The sequence below is a fragment of the Mastigoproctus giganteus genome, chromosome 2 (genome assembly GCF_048544385.1).
Source record: "Mastigoproctus giganteus isolate SK-2022 chromosome 2, ASM4854438v1, whole genome shotgun sequence".
Lineage (NCBI taxonomy): Eukaryota > Metazoa > Arthropoda > Arachnida > Uropygi > Thelyphonidae > Mastigoproctus > Mastigoproctus giganteus.
The window spans coordinates 115840709-115862331 of NC_143576.1; the positions used below are offsets into that span (position 1 = coordinate 115840709).

At 36.5% G+C, this 21623-nt stretch overlaps 1 protein-coding gene across 3 annotated transcripts in view; it reads right to left on the reverse strand.

Moving 5' to 3' along the window:
• Window positions 1–1025: 1025 nt before the first annotated feature.
• LOC150089511 (uncharacterized) overlaps window positions 1026–21623 on the reverse strand; it is a 258840-nt gene continuing 238242 nt past the window's right edge. For all 3 annotated transcript variants that reach the window (XM_090389530.1, XM_090389531.1, XM_090389529.1), the window contains exons 13-15: window positions 14466–14659; window positions 7797–8028; window positions 1026–1175 (exon numbers count right to left, since the gene is read on the reverse strand). In XM_090389530.1, coding sequence (XP_090245656.1) covers window positions 7815–8028; window positions 14466–14659 — 408 coding nt within the window. In that variant the 3' untranslated portion in view covers window positions 1026–1175; window positions 7797–7814. The remainder of the gene's footprint in view (window positions 1176–7796; window positions 8029–14465; window positions 14660–21623) is intronic.

Consider the following 21623-nt stretch of genomic DNA (forward strand, 5'->3'; position numbering starts at 1 on the left):
AATTATAAAGGGCTACAGCTGCACAGGAGACTAGAAATTCTGATGCCTTCCATGATTAATCACAATGCAAGTCAAAGCTGCAATATTCAAGATCAAACTCTTGAGTAGCGAAGGCCTTAGACTTTGTCCTATTTTTACCACTCAATGGGAAAATTACGCTATATGGAACTACACTGGAGGTGCAAAATATTGGGAACACCCAAGGGACAGGCCACACCCATATCCAAGGAGGATACACACTCCTCCCCCAGAACAGCATAATAGTAGCAAGTGCAATACACACTGACAAAAAGAATATATAATTTTATTTTCAAATAACAATTCATTGCGGAGAGCATAAACACATGATAAATGCAGCTACTTTAGCTGATGAATCAACTATGCCTACCACAGTTACACAATTCCTGTTTCTGAAGCAAGCATAATTCCTGTTTGTGTGATAACTAAAAGATTTCTGGAATGCTTAGAAATTGAAGAAAATACTTTTGTTAGCAGCTTTTGGAAATTTTAGCTGTTAGCAAAAGGAGGAATAGTAGATGAAGAGCATGAATTCACTGAAATTTATGCAGGGGCTTGAAGACCATGTGTACCTGATCTAGGTTAAACAATGTATATATGGTATAATTTCCTCATTTATGTTCCAAATATGAACTGCACAATCAGCTTGATAGTTTTTCATGTTTACACTCATTAGGCACATCTTGAAAGACCCCTTTGTGCAGCTATTTCATTTGTAAGATACATGACTGGGTACAAGTAAATGTCCTTGAATGTCATTATTAGCACTTCTAATTGGCAGACGTATTTTTTTTTTTAACAGTATTAGTCTGATTGCAATTCTAAATTAGCCTTACAATTTGAATTATTTCTTGGTGTGTACATGCACAGACAACAAACAACAGATGTACAATTTTCAACATTTGTTTAACAATCATACTCACTATTAGAGAATAAATCTATAATATTGTGTGAAAGAGTAATCTGTTCAACAATTTTGTTCAAAAATGTAGGTTAAATCTCCTTCTCTCACTGTGATCAACACTTCTTTATAAGTCTTAATATAATATATAAAATATACAAATGCAAATAACTGCAAAGATTGTCTCTTCACTTCTTCAGAAATGATGCAGATATTCAGTGGCCTTTAATAATGCATTTCAGATCTGCCAGCTTATCTGAAATAAAATAATTTTTATTGCATTTTTCCCCCTTTTCCTTAAAAGGCATTACAAATAATTAAAAGTAACAAATTCTTAGCTAGCTATCTACAGAGTGTCTCAAAAAGATATGCATGCATTTAGGAAATTAAACTGTGGAAGCAATTTTTGGCACAAGTGTTAGTTGTCTGACGGCACCAGGGGTTTCCCCCCATCTCCACATTGTATTCTTTGTACGTGTGACACAGAACTCTGTGGAGGCCAGAGATTTAAAAGGTGTGTGGGGAGGGGGGGAGTGGTTTTTTGTGTTATGTTCTGTTGTTTCTCTGACCATTTAGCCATTGGGGACCCCTATTGGGACCCACCGTTGCCCACACTTTGCCACGAGGAGGCAAGTCAGGCACTCAGTAGATTATTTAAGTACAGGAACTCTCCGACTTGCATAAGGGTTGCGTTCCACGGAACGCTACATAAGTCGGAATTTCCCCCATGCTTGTGCAGCACTCGCAACTGTGCTTGCTGAATTGATTGAATCAAAAAAGAAATGTTCGACGAACATGTAAATAGAATTACTTATTATATTTATTCAATTTTTATCTCATGCACAGGAAAAATTACAAAAGCATGCAATTTAAAAAAATTTCAAAATTATAAAATTACTAAAAAAGAGAGGAGGCATGCATAACATCGGTAAGTTTTACCTCTCGAGCATTGTTGCCAGAATCTGTCTTCAGCTGATAAGTACACCACTGCAGAGGCTGAGGGCTGTGGAGATTTAGAAGGGGTTGACTGCTCCCTTCTAAAAGAATATATTAATGAAGGAGTGGACGGTGGCTTTTTTCTTTTCACTGTAGGAAGCATATCATTCACCCCTCTGTTAAATTTTAAGAATCGTTCGCTGTCAGGATCCATCTTTTGAAACCTCGCTGTTGCCGATGCCATTTCACGAGTCTCAGCTCCTCATTTGGTTCATCTTGAGCTTCGTCAGCATTTTCTTCTTTCACTATTGCTGCCTGCAAGTCAATAAGTTCTTCATCAGATAATTCCTTCTCTTCCTCTAACTCCTCTGCGTCTTTGGCAGCAACCTCCAACCCTAACAATCTTATCTGTAACCTCTTCACATGATTCATCTTTTTCAAATCCTTCAAAGCCTTTTCGTGCTGTGGGCATATTTTCTTCCATGTGCCATTTAAACAACTTTTAGTAATTTCCGCCCATGCTTTATTAATGTTTAAGATGGCATGGTAAATATTGTAAGATTTCCAAAAGTCTCAACATAATTTTTCTTATTGTCTACTGTAGACAATTCCTGAGCAAGTGTGCATAAATAGTATGCTTTTAAATTTGAAATAACACCCTGATCCATAGGTTGGATGAGTGAAATAGTGTTTGGTGGTAGAAATGACTCTCACATTTTTTAAATTGAAATCATCTAGATGCGTAGGATGTCCAGGAGCATTATCTAATGGATGCAAAATCTTGAAAGGAACATTATTGTCTTTACAATATTTTTCAACCTCTGGAATGAAGCAGCATTTAAACCAATCCTCAAAGGGAGATATTGTTATCCATGCTTTCTGTTTCGAATGGAAATGAACAGGTAGGGTGGCTTGCCCTTAAATGCACGAGGATTTCTAGAATGGTGCACAAGCAGTGGTTTTAATCTGTAATCTCCCGCTGCATTAGCCCCAAGCAAGAGCATGGCCCTACCTTTTGATGCCTTGAAACTTGACATTGTATTTTCTTCTTTGGCAATGTATGTTCGATCCAGCATTTTTTACCAATACAGACCAGTCTTGTCAACATTAAAAATTTATTGCGTTGAATATCCGCCTTCATCAATAATTTTTTCCAGCACATCACAATTTCTCTGCAGCTGCAGAATCGGCACTGGTGACTTCACTGCATACTTTAACGGTGTGGAAACTAGCACAATGCTTGAACCTATTAAACCACCCGTAGGTTTGCCATACTTATCCTTAATATTTTCATAAATACTTCTTGGTTTTGCTTGAATTATCATTAGACTCAGGGGCACTTACTTCTGAATTTGATTTTCCTTCTGTATCATTAATAACTTTTTCATCTTCGATATAGCACCCGAAAGCTGTTTTGTGATCACTGTTGATCTTAAGTGCACTGATCCTTTGATGTGTTCTTTTATACATGCACTGTCCTTTAAAATAGTATTCACTGTTGGGGCAGAGAGACCTAATTCCCTTGCAATAGATGACAAACTTTGTCCTGCTTCGTACTTCTTAATCATTTTCATCTTCATTTCTAAATCAATTTTGTTTTGTTTCCTTGCACTACCACCACTTGCACTTTTCATTGGTTGCTTTCCCTTCATCATTGTAATACGTAAATAGGAATGAAGAGAAGCTTCTGAAAATTTTATATTTTATATGATTGAAGATTTCAGTAAAGGGAACACACTTCACCATAACAGCATAAAAACATACATAATATTGCAGTTATCAGTATTATCACAAATGCAATAAAGTAGAGTTTACTACCCGTTTATAATAGATTGTGCTAACAGAAAAGCCCAATAAACTGGAAAATGCAAATTGGAATGAATTACAAAAAAAAAAGTTATTGGGTTCACATAACGATACTTTCACAATACCTCCATTTATTCGTATGGGATTCAAAATACACTTCCATGATTTTTTTTAGTTTGCACTGGCTGGTAAAAACTTACGTAGAGTATTACTTAAGTCGCCGAGTTCCTGTACTCCGGCAGGCCCTGCCACCTAATTTCCGAGGATTTCAGTGGCAAGGCCTATATATATATATATATATCTTTTATTCTCAGAATTTTATTCTCGTCACTACCTTTTGGCTCTAACTTACTACTATTTTACATATATTTGGACATAGTTATGCTGGACGATGACTACAGAAACGGATAGCTCATTAATTATGGTTGATACATTGAAAGGGTTAACCCTAAAAAAAGTCCCTTTCAATGTATCTTATTGCCATAATTAACATTTTAATGGCATTTTTATATATGTTTATAATTTATTACTTATGTCATGGCATAGATTGATTTTTCCAGGTCATGTTGGGTACCCGCCCTGGTTTATGGTTTGTCTGATAAGCTAGTATATCATATTTTACCTTTAAAAACTCTTACCACTATCAACTTAACTCATATTCATATATATATATATATAAGGTGGGGAGGATCACTGCATCCAAACACACGAATTGTGCAATGCAATAGGTATAGCGAAACCTGCTGTGATAACCATCATAAAGGAACAAGCTACAACAAGGTTTGTGCCCAGTGAGTCTTGAAAATGCTGAAACATGAGCACAAAGAAGCCTGGAAAGTCATCTGTACAGAACTTCTCCAGTGCTATGAGAGAGTGAAGGGGAGGTATTTCTTTCAACTGTAGTTACAGGTGACAAAACCTGGGTCCACTATTATAACCCCGAAGTGAAGAGACAATCAATGGAGTGGCACCATCAAAATTCACCATGCAAGAAGTTCAAAAGACAGCATTCCATCACTAAAGTCATGGTGACAGCATTTTGAGACAAAGATGGGGCCTTGCTTGTGGACTTGGAGCGTGACACCACAATCAGCTCAGATCGATATGTGGAAATGTTGGAAAAGTTGAAAGCCTACATTAGTAGTCTGACTGGACAAAAGCCTTAATGAGGTTCTTCTCCATGACAATGCATGACCCCACACCAATCTGTTCAGGATGGAGGCCATTGCAAAACTGGGGTACACTGTTCTTCCTCACTCCTCTCATAGCCTGGATCTTGCCTCTTCCAACTATCATCTCTTCAGCCTGCTGAAGGATGCACTCTGTGGAACACATTTTGCAGAAGATGTCCAGCTTAAGTCCAGTGTTCACAAAGCCCTCCAGAGCAAGAGTAAGAACTGTTACAGGATTGGAATACAGCATCTGACTCAGATGGCAGAAGTGCATAGAAAATGGTGACTTTGTGGAAAAAATAAGCGTTTATTAAGATTGAAGATTAATTGATGTAAAATGCATAATTGTAGGAATTAAATTTTCTGAGGAAAACAATAGGAGGCATTACTTTCATACCCACTTCTCGTAGAACATTGGTCCTATACCCAGATTTTACTCCATATGATTTTTGAACATTCCCAACCAAAAAAAACATAAGCTAAGAGGACACAAAAGATAGCAATGGAAGTGAGAAAATGGCCCGTTACATGTATTTGAGAAGTGTTCTTAATTTTTCAGGCAGTTTAGATTCTGAATAATAGGTACAGCTTCAACCTCTTGAGCAGCTCTTCACTTGCTGACAAAACGGCACGGGCAGGCAAACTAGGAAATTTTGAATATTAGTGTGCCAGTTACGGACACCTCATGATACCAAGTACCGATTATGCTAGCAGTGGGCAGAGGCATAACCAGGGTTAATGGTGCCCCTTGAAAACTGTTCTTTAAAATTCCTTTTCCTTTAAAATTCAGGCTGAATTTTTGCATTTTTAACCACAGAAGTTGTGTCCCCCAAATTTGACACCCAGGGCACATACCTCACCCCCTAGTTACACCACTGGCTGTAATGCCAAACAAAATCCATTATGAGATGATTCAATATCCATCACAATCTATGGACTGTCTGCTGTGGCTTGACAATAGAATTTATCTCAAAGGGTGGATTCTGGACTCCTGCCATAAGGCAATTATGCTTGCCTTCCCCAAAACAGGAAAGGCAACAAAAATTCCAAACAATTACCATCCTATTGCTGTGACCAGCTGCTTGGGCAAGATCCTGGAAGGAATGGTCATATATATTTTTTAGAATCAAATGACCTCATTTCCAAGACAGTGTAGCTTCTAAAGAAACAAGTCAATATTTGATTTAGTTAGATTGGAAACATCCAGCCAAGATGCTTTCCTCAAATGTGAGTACCTGGTGTCAGTTTCCTTTGATAGGGAAAAAAGCATATGACACAACCTAGAGGTATGGAATCTCTCTCCCTTTTGCCAAGTTGAAGGAGTTCCCCAAGGATCTGTTTTTAGTGTTGCACTCTTTGCTATTAAAGGTAATTCTATCACAACTTCCTCCAACCATGACTAGTGCCCTCTACTTTGATGACTTCACTAAGTCATGCAACATGAGGGCACTGTATGACAATTGCAACAAGCATTTATGTGCACGTTTGTCACAAATGGAACCTTCACCCTGAACCAGAACTAAAGCTTGGAAAAAATGCCATTCCAGTAGCTTCTGACTCAAAATTCCTTGGGCTTATATTTAATTAGAAGTTGACATTCCTGCAACACATCCATCAACTGTGGACAAAGTGAAAGAGGGGCCTGACCATCCTACGGTACATATCATCTAGGGGATGATGAGTTTCAGTACAATACATATAATGTATTTAGGAAGGACAGGGAAGATAGAAGGGGTGGTGGGGTCATGCTTCTTATCAAAAGCAGCCTGAGTGCGACGAAAGCTTTCTCGGATTCAGACATTTCACATGCTAGTATAGAATCTGTATGCTGTAAGATAGTTGGAAGCAAAGGTATAACGAGAGTGGGAATAATCTACAGGACAGGTTATTGCGCAAATTATGATGAGAGCTTCTACATGCAAATGGAATGGGCAAGTAAGCATCAATATCTTATTATGGATGATTTTAATTTGCCTCTAATTGATTGGAGCAAATGGGAAGGAAATCCATATGAGGACAATTTTAAAATCAGCCAGATTGTTATTTGTATCAACATGTCAGGAAAAGTATATTCTAGACCTCATCACCCATGAACTAGATGACATAATAGGGCTCCCAGTAGCAGGAAGTGATCACGGAATTCTATGGCAGACAATGGAGAGAGAGAGAGAGAGAGAGAGAGAGAGAGAGAGAGAGAGAGAGAGAGAGAGAGAGAGAGAGGGGTAGTAGTAGTTAAAGACAAAGGAATGGGTTATAATATCAGGAAAGAAAATTACGACAGCTTAAGCAGCTACATGGCCTCTAAACTGGGTAGATATTTCACAGAGAACGAACACAACTGAATTATGGTATACCTTTAAAACATTAATTATTCAAATTAAAATGTGATTTAAAAAAAAAAAAACTACTTAACACATTCACTACCATCTATAATTGAGAGAGCACATTCAATATACTGAGAAATAACAATTCCAAAAACTGGAATTTCACAAATAACAGTTGAAAAGTAAATGTATTGAATTCACAGCTAAAAGCACTGGCTTTCAGGCTGAGATGTAAAGTAGAAAAAAAAAAAAAAAACTCAACTCAAATTTATCTAATCTTGTATTGAGGTTAATTTATGTACATAAAACAACCTCAACATAAGCAAAAAATGTTGATGTCAACAGCCCAGAATTTGATTTAGTGTGCAGACAGTTAGTTTCATGTGCCTTTACCTTAACACCACAAATATTGACTGCCTATATGCATTATGCTACAGCACTTGGGGTAACACTGAATGCTTATAAGTATCAATTCAGCAAACATGTTAACAGAAATGGGGAGGGGAAGTAGGAACAATATCATCTTGAAATAAATTTTAAAAAAAGTAACTGACCAAGTTGCAACAATAAAAAAAAAAAAAAAAATTTTATTGTAATAACAGTCCAGCTCTATCCACTGAACTGTTAAAAATAAGTTACCTCCTCCTGGCAAGCAGTTCACGAGGAATGAGTAGTCAAATGCTCTGGTGTTTCAATATTAGAGTCAGCCTGAGATCTTGATATAATCTCAGCATCTTGTTCATTCAAAAGAGCAGCTCTCCCTGATATGCTGCTTATGTGACTTATTGTTGTCCCAAATTTGTGGCCTAAAATTCTCACAGCTGAAAATTTAGCACGTTGATAAGCTTTCAGAAAGGAAAATCCAAGTAACCTAATCAAATAAGAAAACATTTTACTCACTTACAAATTACACTGCAACAACAATGAAAAATATTTTTTTTTCAACAGAAATATAATGGGACTTAGTGTATTTTTTTTTTATGTTGATTTCATATTTTAGTTGGACTGTTCACTGAAAGTTCTGGAACCAGTTATATAGACTATTCTAACCACATCTGCTCACTGCATGCCAAGCAGATATGAGGCAAACCTTTCGGACAGGTAAATAAGTTGGAATTATAAGTGAGAATGTTAATGCAGTTACGTTAACTCTCACACTTACAATTCCAACTTTTTATATTTTTTTGGTGTCAACTGCAGTTAGATGGGCTTTTAAAATGTCACATTAGTGTGTTAATTCACCAGATAGCTTTTGTTGTGTGTGCATCGATTCACAATCAAACCTGTCTATAATGCCCTATTGAAGAAAACAGGAACTTTATTTTGACTGAAAATTAGGTGATCAAGACAGGAAGTGGGGTCATTATATATGCTATACTAACTGTGCTTTGCATCTGAGTCTGGTTAAAAAAGTAAAGTATTGTTGTCTTTCACTATTCCATGATGTGCAGGAAGCCAACCAATCATACCAATAACTGCTATTTTTGCATAACTGAAGAGTGGAAAGGAAAGAAAAAAAAAAAAAAAACTGTGTCCAAATACCCTGTCAGCCATTTGAACAGTTAGCGACAAACTACTATTCCACCAGAAACCTGGTTGTTAGAAGAGGAAAATGCAGATGAGTAACTGGAAACACTGTTCGAGATGTGAATCAGAATACAAATGCCCAGACTTAAACAAGCTTCACCTTAAAACTCCAAGTGAATTAAATGATCTTGTGCACAATTTGAATCTAAGGCCCAAGCAGAGCTTCAAGGATCTGGGCTGAAGGAATGCAATTTCTTGCAGAAGGATACAACTAGATTTGTATTTAGTAACTGACAAAAACGGCTTTATTTGTATTTTGCCATGGAAGATCTACTTTGCTACTACAATGATGTTGGACTGCTTTATGCCCTTGGAAGAAGACAAATCAGAAGAATGGAGACTTTTTATCGATTACTTGAAATTAAGTCTAAAGCTACTGTTCCACCATGGCAATATACATCCATCTCTACCAATCAGTCATGCTATCTGCATCAAAGAATCTCATGAGAACATGGAACTTCTCTTAAAAGAAGTATATAGTATGAGAGATATATACACTGTGCTGCCACTTTATTAGGTACACCCCTGCTGTGCACACAAATGGTTTGCCCTACAATGTTGCAAGTCACATGACCACAGTTGTGGATATAAATGCAGCAGAACAACCTTTCTAGTATCAGTTAAGCATACAAACCATAGCAAGAATGGGGAATAGGTGTGATCTAACGGACTTTGAATGTGGCATGGTAGTCGGTGCACGACGTGGTGGACAAAGCATCTCTGAAATGGCAGTTCTCTAACTTTTCACGCACCACAGTTTCAAGGGTGTATCGAGAATGGTGCAATGAACAGAAAACATCCTCTCAACGGCACTCCTGTGGAAGAAAATCGCTTGTTGATGAGAGAGATCAGAGGAGGATGGCTAGAATTGTGCAAGCAAGCAAACAGACGGGCCACAATGTCATACATCATGTTAGAATGCAACCTTGGTGTGCAGAACTAAATATCGCAATGGACCACTAGTTGCACTTTGTCACCAATGGGCTACAACAGCCGACGGCCACATCACGTACCTTTGTTATCAATGAAGAACAAGAGAGCACGCCTCCTGTGGGCACAGCAACACTGGCACTGGACTGTCGAGGATTGGAAAACAGTTGCTTGGTCTGACGAGTCAAAGTTCCTGGTGCATGATGTTGATGGAAGGCTCAGAATTTGGCAATAACAACATGAATCCATGGACCTGTCATGTCTGACGACTACTGTGCAAGGTGGTGGGGGCAGTGTTATGATATGGGGAATGTTTTCTTGGCACACATTGGGTCCACTGATACCCATAGATTCATGTCTGAATGCCACATTGTTGCTGACCAAGTGCATCTGTTCATGTTGACAGTTTATCCTCAATCAGATGGTTACTTCCAGCAGGATAATGCGCCGGTGCACAAATCACTATGGAATGGTTCCAGGAATATGACAATGACTTTTCTTTGCTGTAGTAGCCCACTCAGTCCACAAATCTCGATCCTATTGAACATCTTTGGGATGTTCAATGTCTACACCTCCGTTGAATCTCAAGGAACTGTGTGACACCCTCATGTCTGCATGGTACTCCATTCCTGAACATTTTCAGCATCTTATTCATGCATAGAGGAATTCAGGCTGTTTTGAAGGCTAAAGGAGGCCCAACATGCTACTAGGTAGGTGTACCTAATAAAGTGGCAGCACAGTGTGTGTGTGTGTGTGTGTGTGTGTGTGTGTGTCAATCTTGGAGAGATTTCAACATCGTCCTTTGCCTACAATTTGGCCATAAAAAAATGTTTTTGCACTTTGAGTAATGGGACAATCAAGCCAAAACCATTTATTATGAAACTTAGTCTTGGATCTGACAAATGTCAGCTATAAGCCACTTGATCAAATATGTTTACACAGTTAGATCTAATGAATAATTTTTTAAAGGCTTTAATTTTTTAAAGGCTATCAATATTAAATCCAAGTTTTCATGTATTAGCGACACCAAAATCAAAGGTGTATTTGTTGGTCTGTAGATCAGATAACCTTGGACATATTAGCGATGAACATGTTCATCAAGATACTGCTACCATGGGAGGTGGAAGCCCAGTATGCTGGCAGACTGTTGCTGAAGAGAGGCTTCTAAACATTATATATACCACCTGTCTATATTTTTACACCAGTAAATGTTTATCAAACATTTACTTGTAAATCAAAGATTTACAAGTAAATGTTTGATAAACTAGCACGACATAATGAGCCCACCTTGCTGCAGTGCCATCTGCACAGGAAACATTGTATCTACCTGATTAGTATTCCCAAATCTCTCTCTCCTCCTCTAGTGTTTTTAATTTACCTTAACTCATTGTGTAAATTATTTTGGGATTGTTATATCTCAAGTTACACTGTAGCTTTAAAACAGAGCTGCATCTTCACTGCTAAAGCTATCCAAATTTTCCTGAAGGAAATAATCAATGCCACTGACTGGCACTGATTATTTACCACCCTCCAGTCTTCACAGCTCCAAATTTTGATAACATGCAACCCCCATTTAAAAAAGAAATAACAGCAGTCTTAACACTAATCCCTTAGGGACTCCACTTGTAACACTAGCCCAAGCTGAAGCATTGCCATTAATTTTAAACCCGCCTCTGGTTCTGAATCTATCTTTTGATCCCAATATGGACCACTATATGTGGTAAACTATTATACAGGACTGAATGAAATGCCTTGCTAAATCTAAATGTCAAAATAAATTCCTACTCAACTAATCCAACTCTTGAGTGACACTGTCCTAATAATTTATTACAGGGAGTAGCTAAGCTTTCCCTGTGGTATATTGCAAGGTGTTGGAAATGTGTCATGTGCCACCTAGGGAAGAGATCAAGAAGCTAAATTTATAAATTTAATGCAACTTAACAAAAAAATGGAGTTTAGTGGAGTTCACTAAAAGCCTCTACTTACCCTGAGCTAAATTAATACTAGAACAAAAACGTAAATTTTTAGTGTGCCATAATGTAAGCAGGATATTTTTTATGCATATTGTATGGTTCTTAAAATATTTTCTTGAACAGACTCTCCATTCATTTTACAACGTATATCATATATATATTTTTTTATTATTTATGTATTTTTTTTAAGGTGATCCTGACATGAGGCTGTTAAAGCTCATATAATACTGCAGTACATGGATGAGGTGAGAGGTAGACATTCAGTTATAAGCAGTGCCTGGAAAGGTGAAAGAAACTCAATATATAATGAACTTGAATTTATGTAGGTTTATTGGCAGCAAATGTATACAGATGCAGAGGACAAATATATATAAAAAATTACTTTAACAAGTTGGTAGTTGAATTATCAATGGATCTTGGTTGATTGATCCAATATGTTCAGATTATTTCACAAGGAAGAGATTAATTACAGATGCCAGTTCAAAAGAAGATTACCTCTGAAAATAACTGTAGCAAAGGCATGCAAGTGTGTAAAAATTAAGCAGTGCCTGGTTGTTGTTCGGAGATTTTTTAGTGCTTCTCTTCATAAAATTTATCATGTATTATACCTGTACCAGTGTGTGTTCAGAGGCCAACATGCACATATGTAGAATTAAAAAAAAAAGTACAGCTTACATGGTGATTTTACTCCCTCCACTGATTGCAGCCTATTTGGGCAGACCTTAAAGAATTGACCCAGTCCTTGTTTTTCGACTTGAACCCAGACCTCTCCAAATCAGTGACAAATTGATGAACTCACTATACTGCCAGGGACAACACAAGACCATATAAATACTGTTATGGCTCAGTTTTGCGTAACCGATTTAAACATTGATACACTTATATTTGTATTTTTGAAGATGCTGTTCTGATAACAACTGTGCTTATCGTTTGTTGATGCACTGCTTGACCGTCACTTATTTTCATAAGGTGCCCAACAGATTGGATTATCTATGCCAAGCTGCAATTGCATTATTAGAATAAAGTAAGTCATCCCCAAAACAATCAAAGTTGCTCCAGCTTGCCTTGGTTAAAAGTCATCGCTGAAGCACTCTGAAACAATAGCTAACTACTTCAGAAGGTAGTAGCTGCCAAATATCTTGAAACAATTAACCATGTGGTCAGCAGGAATGAAAGTAAGTGTGGGTGACATGTGAACTTGTATAGCCTTTTCAGTCCCAACTGCAACATACAATTAGCAAGACAGGAAATCATTGCTGAAACTTCTGTATTTCTGTGAAAAACAGAGGTTTCAGCATTTCCCTATGAAACAGAAGTATAGGGATCATGAGATCACTTTAAAAACTAAAAATAAGATCTCTAAGAACTAAACTCACTGAGCTTACTCCCCCTCCCGTTTTTTTTTTATTTTATTTATTCTCTGCAACTACCTTCCTCCATAGGTATTTTCCAAAAATTAAAACCTGCATAAATTCAAGCCCAGTGTAGAGTTTCTTTTTAATTCAGTCTCCATGGGTGGAAACTAAATTAAGAACAGTACCAACCCATTTTGGTACTGTGTTGCACTCACTGAACTTACCTTTTTATGGTAAGTTCAAAGATTGTTGAAACTAATTGTTAATAGGTTTCAACAATCTCTCTGTTTCGGACCACCACAACAAAAAAGTAAAATGTAAGTTTGTAAAATTAATGGGGGGGGGAGAGGAGAGAGAGAGAGAGAGAGAGAGCTTACTCCATAAAATACATTAACCCTTTCATGAGTGAGTTTGCTGAATGTGGAGGTTCCCAGTAGTAAATTTCTGATAACAGTGGGGCTCTGTGGAACAAGTCTTGTTGCAGAATTGAAATTTTGTAAAAATTAAAACTTTCTACATAAATGCTTCAAAATATTAATTTGTTATAATTTTGACTTCATCATCCAACACAGGAATAAAATTCTCAAAATTATTATTATTATTTTTTTTTTTTGTAATAATATCTTCTCCATCTATTTATGTAGCATTTGATTTGATTTTATCAACTTCTAGATCCAAAGCTAAAAAGTTGAGATCCAGAAGTTAATAAAATAAATCTTAAGCCTAAATCAGACATTGAGATAAACAGACTATTTCTTCCTTTTCCTCCGATTTTTAAAGCTATTCTTATTGTCATCTATGATAAACTGTCTACAACACAGATAAGAGATGGAAGCACATATTGGAAATATTTCAAAAGAATCCATAGAATGAACCTTCAAGAGGCAGATCTACATACGTATGCCTACAAATCAAAAAACAAGAGCTACAACCATATTCCTAAAAGGGTTAAGAATTACACAAAATGCATTTTTGTTTTAGCATTGTTATACGATGAATTATCCACGCACCAATCTGTTTCAATTCTGATGATCCTACTTATTTACAAAGAAAGCATCAGAGAATTTCTCTACAATGCCTTAACAGAAAAAAATGAAACTATATATTTAAACAACTTTGGATGTTGTAAATCAAGTACAACATATTCAAACTAACTGCAGTGTACTACAACTGTAAGTACCAGAAGAAATGTTACAATGAATTGTTAAAGATTATTTTATAAGTGTATAAAAGTTCTAATATTTCTGTAGCTGGGATCTAGATTTTCCAAACAAAACTTTTTCAAATACAGTTTTCCAGAAATTTCTTATTACTTTACCCTATTATAATCTATGCAGAATCCCACAAATGGCCTTTATGTAACACAGTCCATTTTTTTTTTTTTTAAATCAATATATTTTACTGTTAAAAGATACTGATTTTGTGAAGAAAGCTAAATTTAAAAAAAAAAAATTGACACTTACCTAAGACAAACATATTCAACTAGTACAGCTACTCCACCTGCTAGAGTTCTAATGCCAACATTAGTAAATATTTTTACTATCAGGCATGCACTGGCAGCAGAACTGCACATTACTGTGATAATAGCAGCTGTTTTCAGCCAGTGCACTGGAGTCAGTCCGTTGGGGAACCACACAATGCTGCGCTCTAGGTGATACTTAGGATAATAAAAAGTAAATAAATTAATAAAAATCTCTCTCTCTCGCATAAAAATTGTTCAAATCATGGTATAGCAACAAAAGATTTCTATTACGTAACAGATATTATGTAATACCATAGTATGTAACATCTATTACAAAATACCTTAGTTTATCTATTACATAATACCTTAGTTTATCTATTACACAATATATTAGCAGAGGTGTATGATGCAAGAAAGCAAAATTATACAGTATCAGCCAAAAAAACAAAAATAATCCTATTTCACACATCCATTTGCTCTAAGGGTTTATCTAGTTCTTCCTTGAATTTCTTTAAGCTATCAACTTCCACAACAACAGATAGAAGTCTGTTCCAGCAATCAACTACCTGCTGGCTAAAGGCAAATTTCTCACATCACTTCTATAAGTGTCTTTCCTCAACTTGAATTTATAGCCCCTCAGGTTTGTAATCTGAGGAAGAGAAAGAATGCCATCAAGCACTGAGCCTGCTCACACCATTCAAGGCCTTATACACCTCCATCGGATCACCTCACAGGTGCCTAGTCTCTAGATGCTACAATTTACAGAAATTAAAGCCTTTCTTGGTAAGAGGATCCATTTATTCCCCTCACGCATCTGTTGCCCTTCTCTGTACTCATTCTAGCAACTTTACATCCTTCCTAAAATGAGGCCTCCAGACCTGTATGCAGTACTCAAGTTGCGGCCTGACCACAAAGGGATAATCACGTCCTTGTCCTTGCTAGCAAAATTCCTGTATATCATCGACAAGACCCCATGACCTGCTCTGGCAGCCTGTCTGCACTGCTCAGAAAACTTCATATCTGACTGCACAATTAGCCCCCAGGTCTTTTTTTACCACCCCAAGTTAGTACCACACAGTTGGTACATTTCTCTGGGTTACTTCTACCCATATGCAGTACTTTGCATTTTAAACTTCAGTTGCCACTTCTCAGCCCATCTGCCCAGCTTTTCTAGATCGCGTTGCAGTAGCATACTGTTATTAACAACTGTGCTAACCTTTGTATCATCTGCAAACTTGGGCATTAAGCCTAATATACCTTCATCAATATCATTGATAAATATACAAAACAACAATGAGCCCAACACCAAACCATGGGGGACTCCACTAATAACATTAGTCCACGAAGAGCAGTGTCCACTGATTACCACTCTGTCGTCTCCCACTGAACCACCCTTTCGTTCTTTGTAGCAACTTTCCCTTAATACCATACTCCTCCAGTTTGTACAGCATCTTCCATGTGCAACAGTATAAAAAGCTTTCCTGAAATCTAAGTACAGTCGGACCTCTATATAACGAAATCGATCGTGTTCGCTTGAAAAAATTCGTTAAACAGAAATTTTGTTATAAAGACCTTTTCAACAATAAATACTGTAATTCAACAATCAGAAATATAGTAAGAGATGGAAAATAAGTGGTAATGAATAAATTTTCTAATGTTTTAAACAATTAACTTATTAAAACATATATAATATTAAGAAATGACCACATACATGATGGTAAACAATATATTAGAACCTTTTTAAAAATGATTTGGTTATTTTTTATTGTACACTAGATTTTACTGTACATCATAAATTTGTTTAAACACTCAAATATATTTTATGGCACATTTTCTTCACATTGATGGCCTTGACACAAAGTTTCAAATGCTGCCAACATTTGATGTTTGGTAGGTTTAATATTGCCCTCATTTTCATCCAACTCATTGTTACTAGTTCCTTAGATACTCTAAATAAAAAAAAAAAAAAAAAAAAAGGTTGGAATCACTTGTATATTCAGCTGCTATGACATCATTATCAACTCTTAAAAATTCGTCAAGAACAATTTCTACACTGATCAAACCTGTCACTTGGAGTTCTTCCCAAGATTGCTCAATGTAGCAGTAGTGGCATGTGTATGAGCGTATGCAGCATCAGCCAAAAAAAATAAAAAATAAAATCACACCATTCCCTCCATGTCTTCTACTAGTTCATCCCTCTCATCGTTGTCAATTGGTGTTTTAGCAAAACTTGATTTTCCGAAACAATTCTTAATCGTGTTTCCATCACATCTTGACTATACATCTGCAAATCTATAACAGAAGCTATAGGTTGGTTGGTTGGTTTCTATTCTCAGTATAACTTTTTGAGTATGTGCCTTTGGTAGTGCATTTTCAAATTTTTGATAAAGCCTTGGTTCATTGGTTGCTGTTTAGATGATGTATTCGGAGCGAAGAAAACAAGCCTCACATCTGTAAGTTTCGAAATTATCAAATTGAAGGTGGGCAGGGTAGTTGTCAACAATGAACGTGTTGATTGTCTATTTCTGTTTTCCTTCGTCATCTTTTTATCGAAATTTAAAATGCACTGTTCAAAAATTTCACTTGTCATCTAAGCTTTTTTGTTGTAGTCCAACTCTAATGACTTTACTCATTTGAAACATTGGGGTTGTTTACTTTTGCCTATTACCAAAACTTGTTTTTCATTACCAGCCATATTTGCATCAACCACGACTAATGTAATTCTCTTCTTACTATTTTACCACCTAAACATTTATCACCTTTAAAAGTCAGTGTCTTGTTCGGCAAACACTTGAAATAGACCTGTTTCATCAACGTAACATTGAATATATCTTTGGGTTCATAGTCCTCCATAATTTTTTTAAAATTGTTTCTTTCCAATGGGTACATTCTTCTTTGATTACAACTACACTTTCACTAGAAATAACTTTTTCGTGAAACCATGGCACTTTTTAAATCCATCAAGCCAGAAATCACTTGGAATGTTTTATGCCCCAGAAAAGATGCATACTCCATAGCCTTTTCTTTTGTTAGTGGTCCCGATTTCAGCATGTTTTGGTCTCTAATCAACTTCATCAACATATAATAATCATAGACATAATTTTGCATGCTTCTGACTCGGTCCCATCTCCTCTTTCCTCAAACAGTTTGAGAATCGAAACACCGTTTTTCAGAATGGTCGATTTTAAAACTTTTTTTTTTACGTCTCAATCTACACGAATATGCCTCAATCTTTGCCAATGGCTGTGTATACATAGATAGCAGTTGACCAGCATGACTTCTCGGTACAATAGAGGTTTCAGCTGTATAGGTTTTACGGGCAACTCAAAAAAACTTGACTTCTTGGTTGTATAAGTTTTATGGGCAACAGTTAAATTGTAGAATGTTTTAGCTCTTAATTCGTGCTTTCTACAGTATCAGCTCTATTGCCTAAAGGCCAGAGAGGCAAACAATGCCTACCCAGGTTTCTCGAAATTGGCTTGTTATATGAAAATTTTCTTTGTTATACGGAAACTATTTTCAACGTCATGACCAAAGGGAAATCAAAAAAATTCACTATATGGAAGTTCATTAAAGAGAGGTCCAATTGTATATGATATCAAAATTATTTTTTGCATCCAATTCCTCTGTGACCACATCATAGTATCCAATCAAATTGGTCAGACAAAACTTCCCCTTAACAAATCCATGCTGTCTGAATTATTACTGCAGTTTTCTAGATGATCCTGCAATGCTTCTTAAACCATTATTTCTCCCAGAACAGAAGTTAAACTAACAGGTCTGTAATTATTTGTCACCCTTTGATCCCCATTTGTGAATTGGGGATACATTTGCACATCTCCAATCCATGGAGACCTCCCCTGAGCCAACGATGCTCTCATAATTATGGCTAAGGGTTTGCTTACTCCCTTTGCTGCCTCCTTTAATATAACTGGATAGATCCCATCCATCCCAGGTGCCTTTCTTATGTTTAACTTCAACTATTTCTCTTCTGCGTCGCTCTCAGTTATTACAAAATTATTAAACTCCCTGTTAGAGTTTAATAAGCTTCTTTCCTACAAAATTTCTCATGTGTGAATGTAGATGCAAAATATTATGTAGTAGATAACAAAAGATATCTATTACATAATATACTGAGACATCCTTGGTAATCTCAATCCTTTGGAGAGGCTAGTAAGATGAATGAAAGGGAAATCATCATTATATTACTACTGTGGGGAAGAGGGAAGCATACAGGTTTTTTTTTTTTCTCTCCTATTTAAATGTAGGAAAAACCTATGGCTTCCTTGCACTGAACTGCTAATACTAATAATATCTTTCAGAGAAAATTCATTTATTCTGTAACTTTAGAGTCAATAAAGAAGCCAACTGAGTGAAGGATGGCAAAATTGGCAGGAAGGCTAACTAGATACATCATCACACTGTTTAGAATTTACAGCAGAGGCAGCTAAGACCATGTGAGGCATTAATATATTATATGGTAAGCTGAACATATATTCTAGGATCAGCTTGCATGTTTTACAGGATGAAAATCCAGAGTTTTTGTGAGGAAAACAATTCAACTCTTGCCTGAGACCAACAAACTCAGACATGGTGGGCCATCTACAGAGACCTGATTAATGCATATTAGAGGTCCTCTGTTTTTGTCCCACAATGTCCGAAGTAAATTTCCTGTTGTCTGTTTCTTATTCACATATAATGCTTATAAGACAGGTGTCTGGATAGTAAGGTACAAATTGTTATAATCTGTACTGGGAATACTACCTCTTTGCATCACTAAAACATCTGTTTAAAAAAATATTTTTCAAGTGAAAACTCAAGCTATAAAAGCACCATTGTGTATAGTAGCACACACTGCTGTTCTAATACCACAGGGCAATAATATAAGTAGTAGCAGTTTTTTTTCAGAGTGCCCCAATATGCATTCATGTGCATGTGACACAGGAACAAATATTGCATTAATGGTAGAAATGGGAAAACTTAAGGTGTGAAATACCATTCGGTTTTGCATCCCAACTGCAATGCACGTTATTGTTTGTTTTTTTAGGAGCATTAGCAACTAAGGCCATATTGCGCCAGGGATATGTGGTGGTCATTCCCTGACCTTTCCGCATTCTTCGTATTTGGTGGTCACAGGGCTTGAACCCCGGTCTAATCAGGAAGCGTGCGCTAGCACTGCTGCTCCTGGCTACGGAGGCGCCTGCAATGCACGTACATAAAAAACCTCTCCTGGAAGTACCCATAATTACCGTCTGCTAAGAACTTCAAGATTCAACTCAACCAAATAAATCTAGAGTGCTCTGGGATGCACAGGGCATCCCAATTGATGCGTTCTCCCCTAAGGAAAGAGAATCGGTTCCACCTGTAATTACCTCACTGGTTAAATTTAGTGATGATATGATCATGAGCAATGACAATGCCATGCAAACCAAGTAATAGTTGAAGTATTGATGGAAGGTTTGGCAAATCTACTGCATAGTCCAAATCTTGTTTACTTGGACTACTATCTCTTCACATCACTAAAACATCTGTTTAAGAAAATTTTGAAAATGAAAATGTGGTATGGTGGCTAGGCTGCAAGCACCTGACATTTCTAGTGGGTATCCATGCACCCATCCACTGGTGAGAAAATGTTTAAACTGCAGTGGTACTCATGTAGTAAAATAATCATATGGCACCTCTTCTCTGCATACCACTGTCTCTTTGATATCAATAGATAAATCACTAATAATCTTACATATGTTACTTGCAGTTGTACCAATTTCCAGAAGCAACTGGGATGTCCCAGCAATTAGGCTTATGTAGGACATTCAATTATGCTGTATAAAGGACTAAGAATTAACTGTAGATGGGGCTGTTTATTTTGTCTATAAAAAGTCATTGAAAATCTTTGTTTTTACTTTTTTATTTATACTGGGTGATTATAAAATAAGTTTCCCTATTCAGGAGACCCTAGTGTCGAAACAGAGTTAGTGCTGTGAAAAATCAGTGGATATGTTATTTATGGTATGAGGAAGCGATCTGTAGAAGAAAAAAAAAAAAAAAAAAACAGTTAATTTCTACGACCAGGGGAAAAAAACGGCACTGCACATATGTAAAAGTTGTTATTTACAGCAGGCCCCCGTTATAACGCGGTTCGCTTTACGCTGATTCGCTATAACGCTGTTCTTATATTATAATCCGTATCTGACTATAACGCTGTCACAGATCACTATAACGCTCTTTTACAGATTACATTTTTGACATATTAACGAAATCGTTTCATTTGATGGAGTCGATAGCTTGAAAATGAATAGCAAAACAGCATTAAAACGTTTCCCACGCCGACTTGAGAAATTTTCCCATGCTCAGTAAAATTTTCTCACACGCTAATTTAGTTTCAGTACAGTGACTTGTCACGTAGTTCCGCGATCAACATTTTAAAAAATGATCAAATATATTGCTTGTAATATTTGCGTTATATGCATTTATCCGAAGTCTAGTCATCACTCAGTAGAGTATTAGACATCGTGCGTAACGGAAAGTTTACTTGAACATTGTATCGTAATTAATTCAACCAACGCAGTTACATATTCGAAGAGCTAATAATGACTGATAGGAATGAAAAAGCAACAACGTCTGGGTGCAGTACGAAGACTATAAATGTCAGAAAAAGACTGAATTTGAAAAGTAAATTAGACGTTTTGAAGCGAATCGATTCCGGTCAACGACAAACGGATGTGTGCCATAATTTAGGACTTGCAACTTTAACTGTAAGAACAATTATAAAAAAATAAAGAATTAATTTTTGCAGCGGGAAAGATAGCTGTTCCACTGCAAGCAACTAGGACTAGGCCGGCTATTAGGATTGAAATGGAAAGACTAATTTTATTGAAGATAATATTCCAATGCAGAATTCAGTTAAGTTAAATATTAAAAAGAGAGAGAAAGAGATTAGCCAATATGATGATCTGAAGAAAACTCGCCTAAAAAAAAAAAAAAGTGGAACCATTTAAAACTGGTAAAGACTGGTTGAATCGATTTAAAATCCAGGGAGAAGCCGCAAGTGCAGATCAAGGAGCCGAAACTTTCAAAAAAGAACTTTTGTTAAAATTATTGAAGAGGGGTATTATGTGTTATACTTCTCAACAAGTTTTTAACATAGCTGAAGCAGGACTTT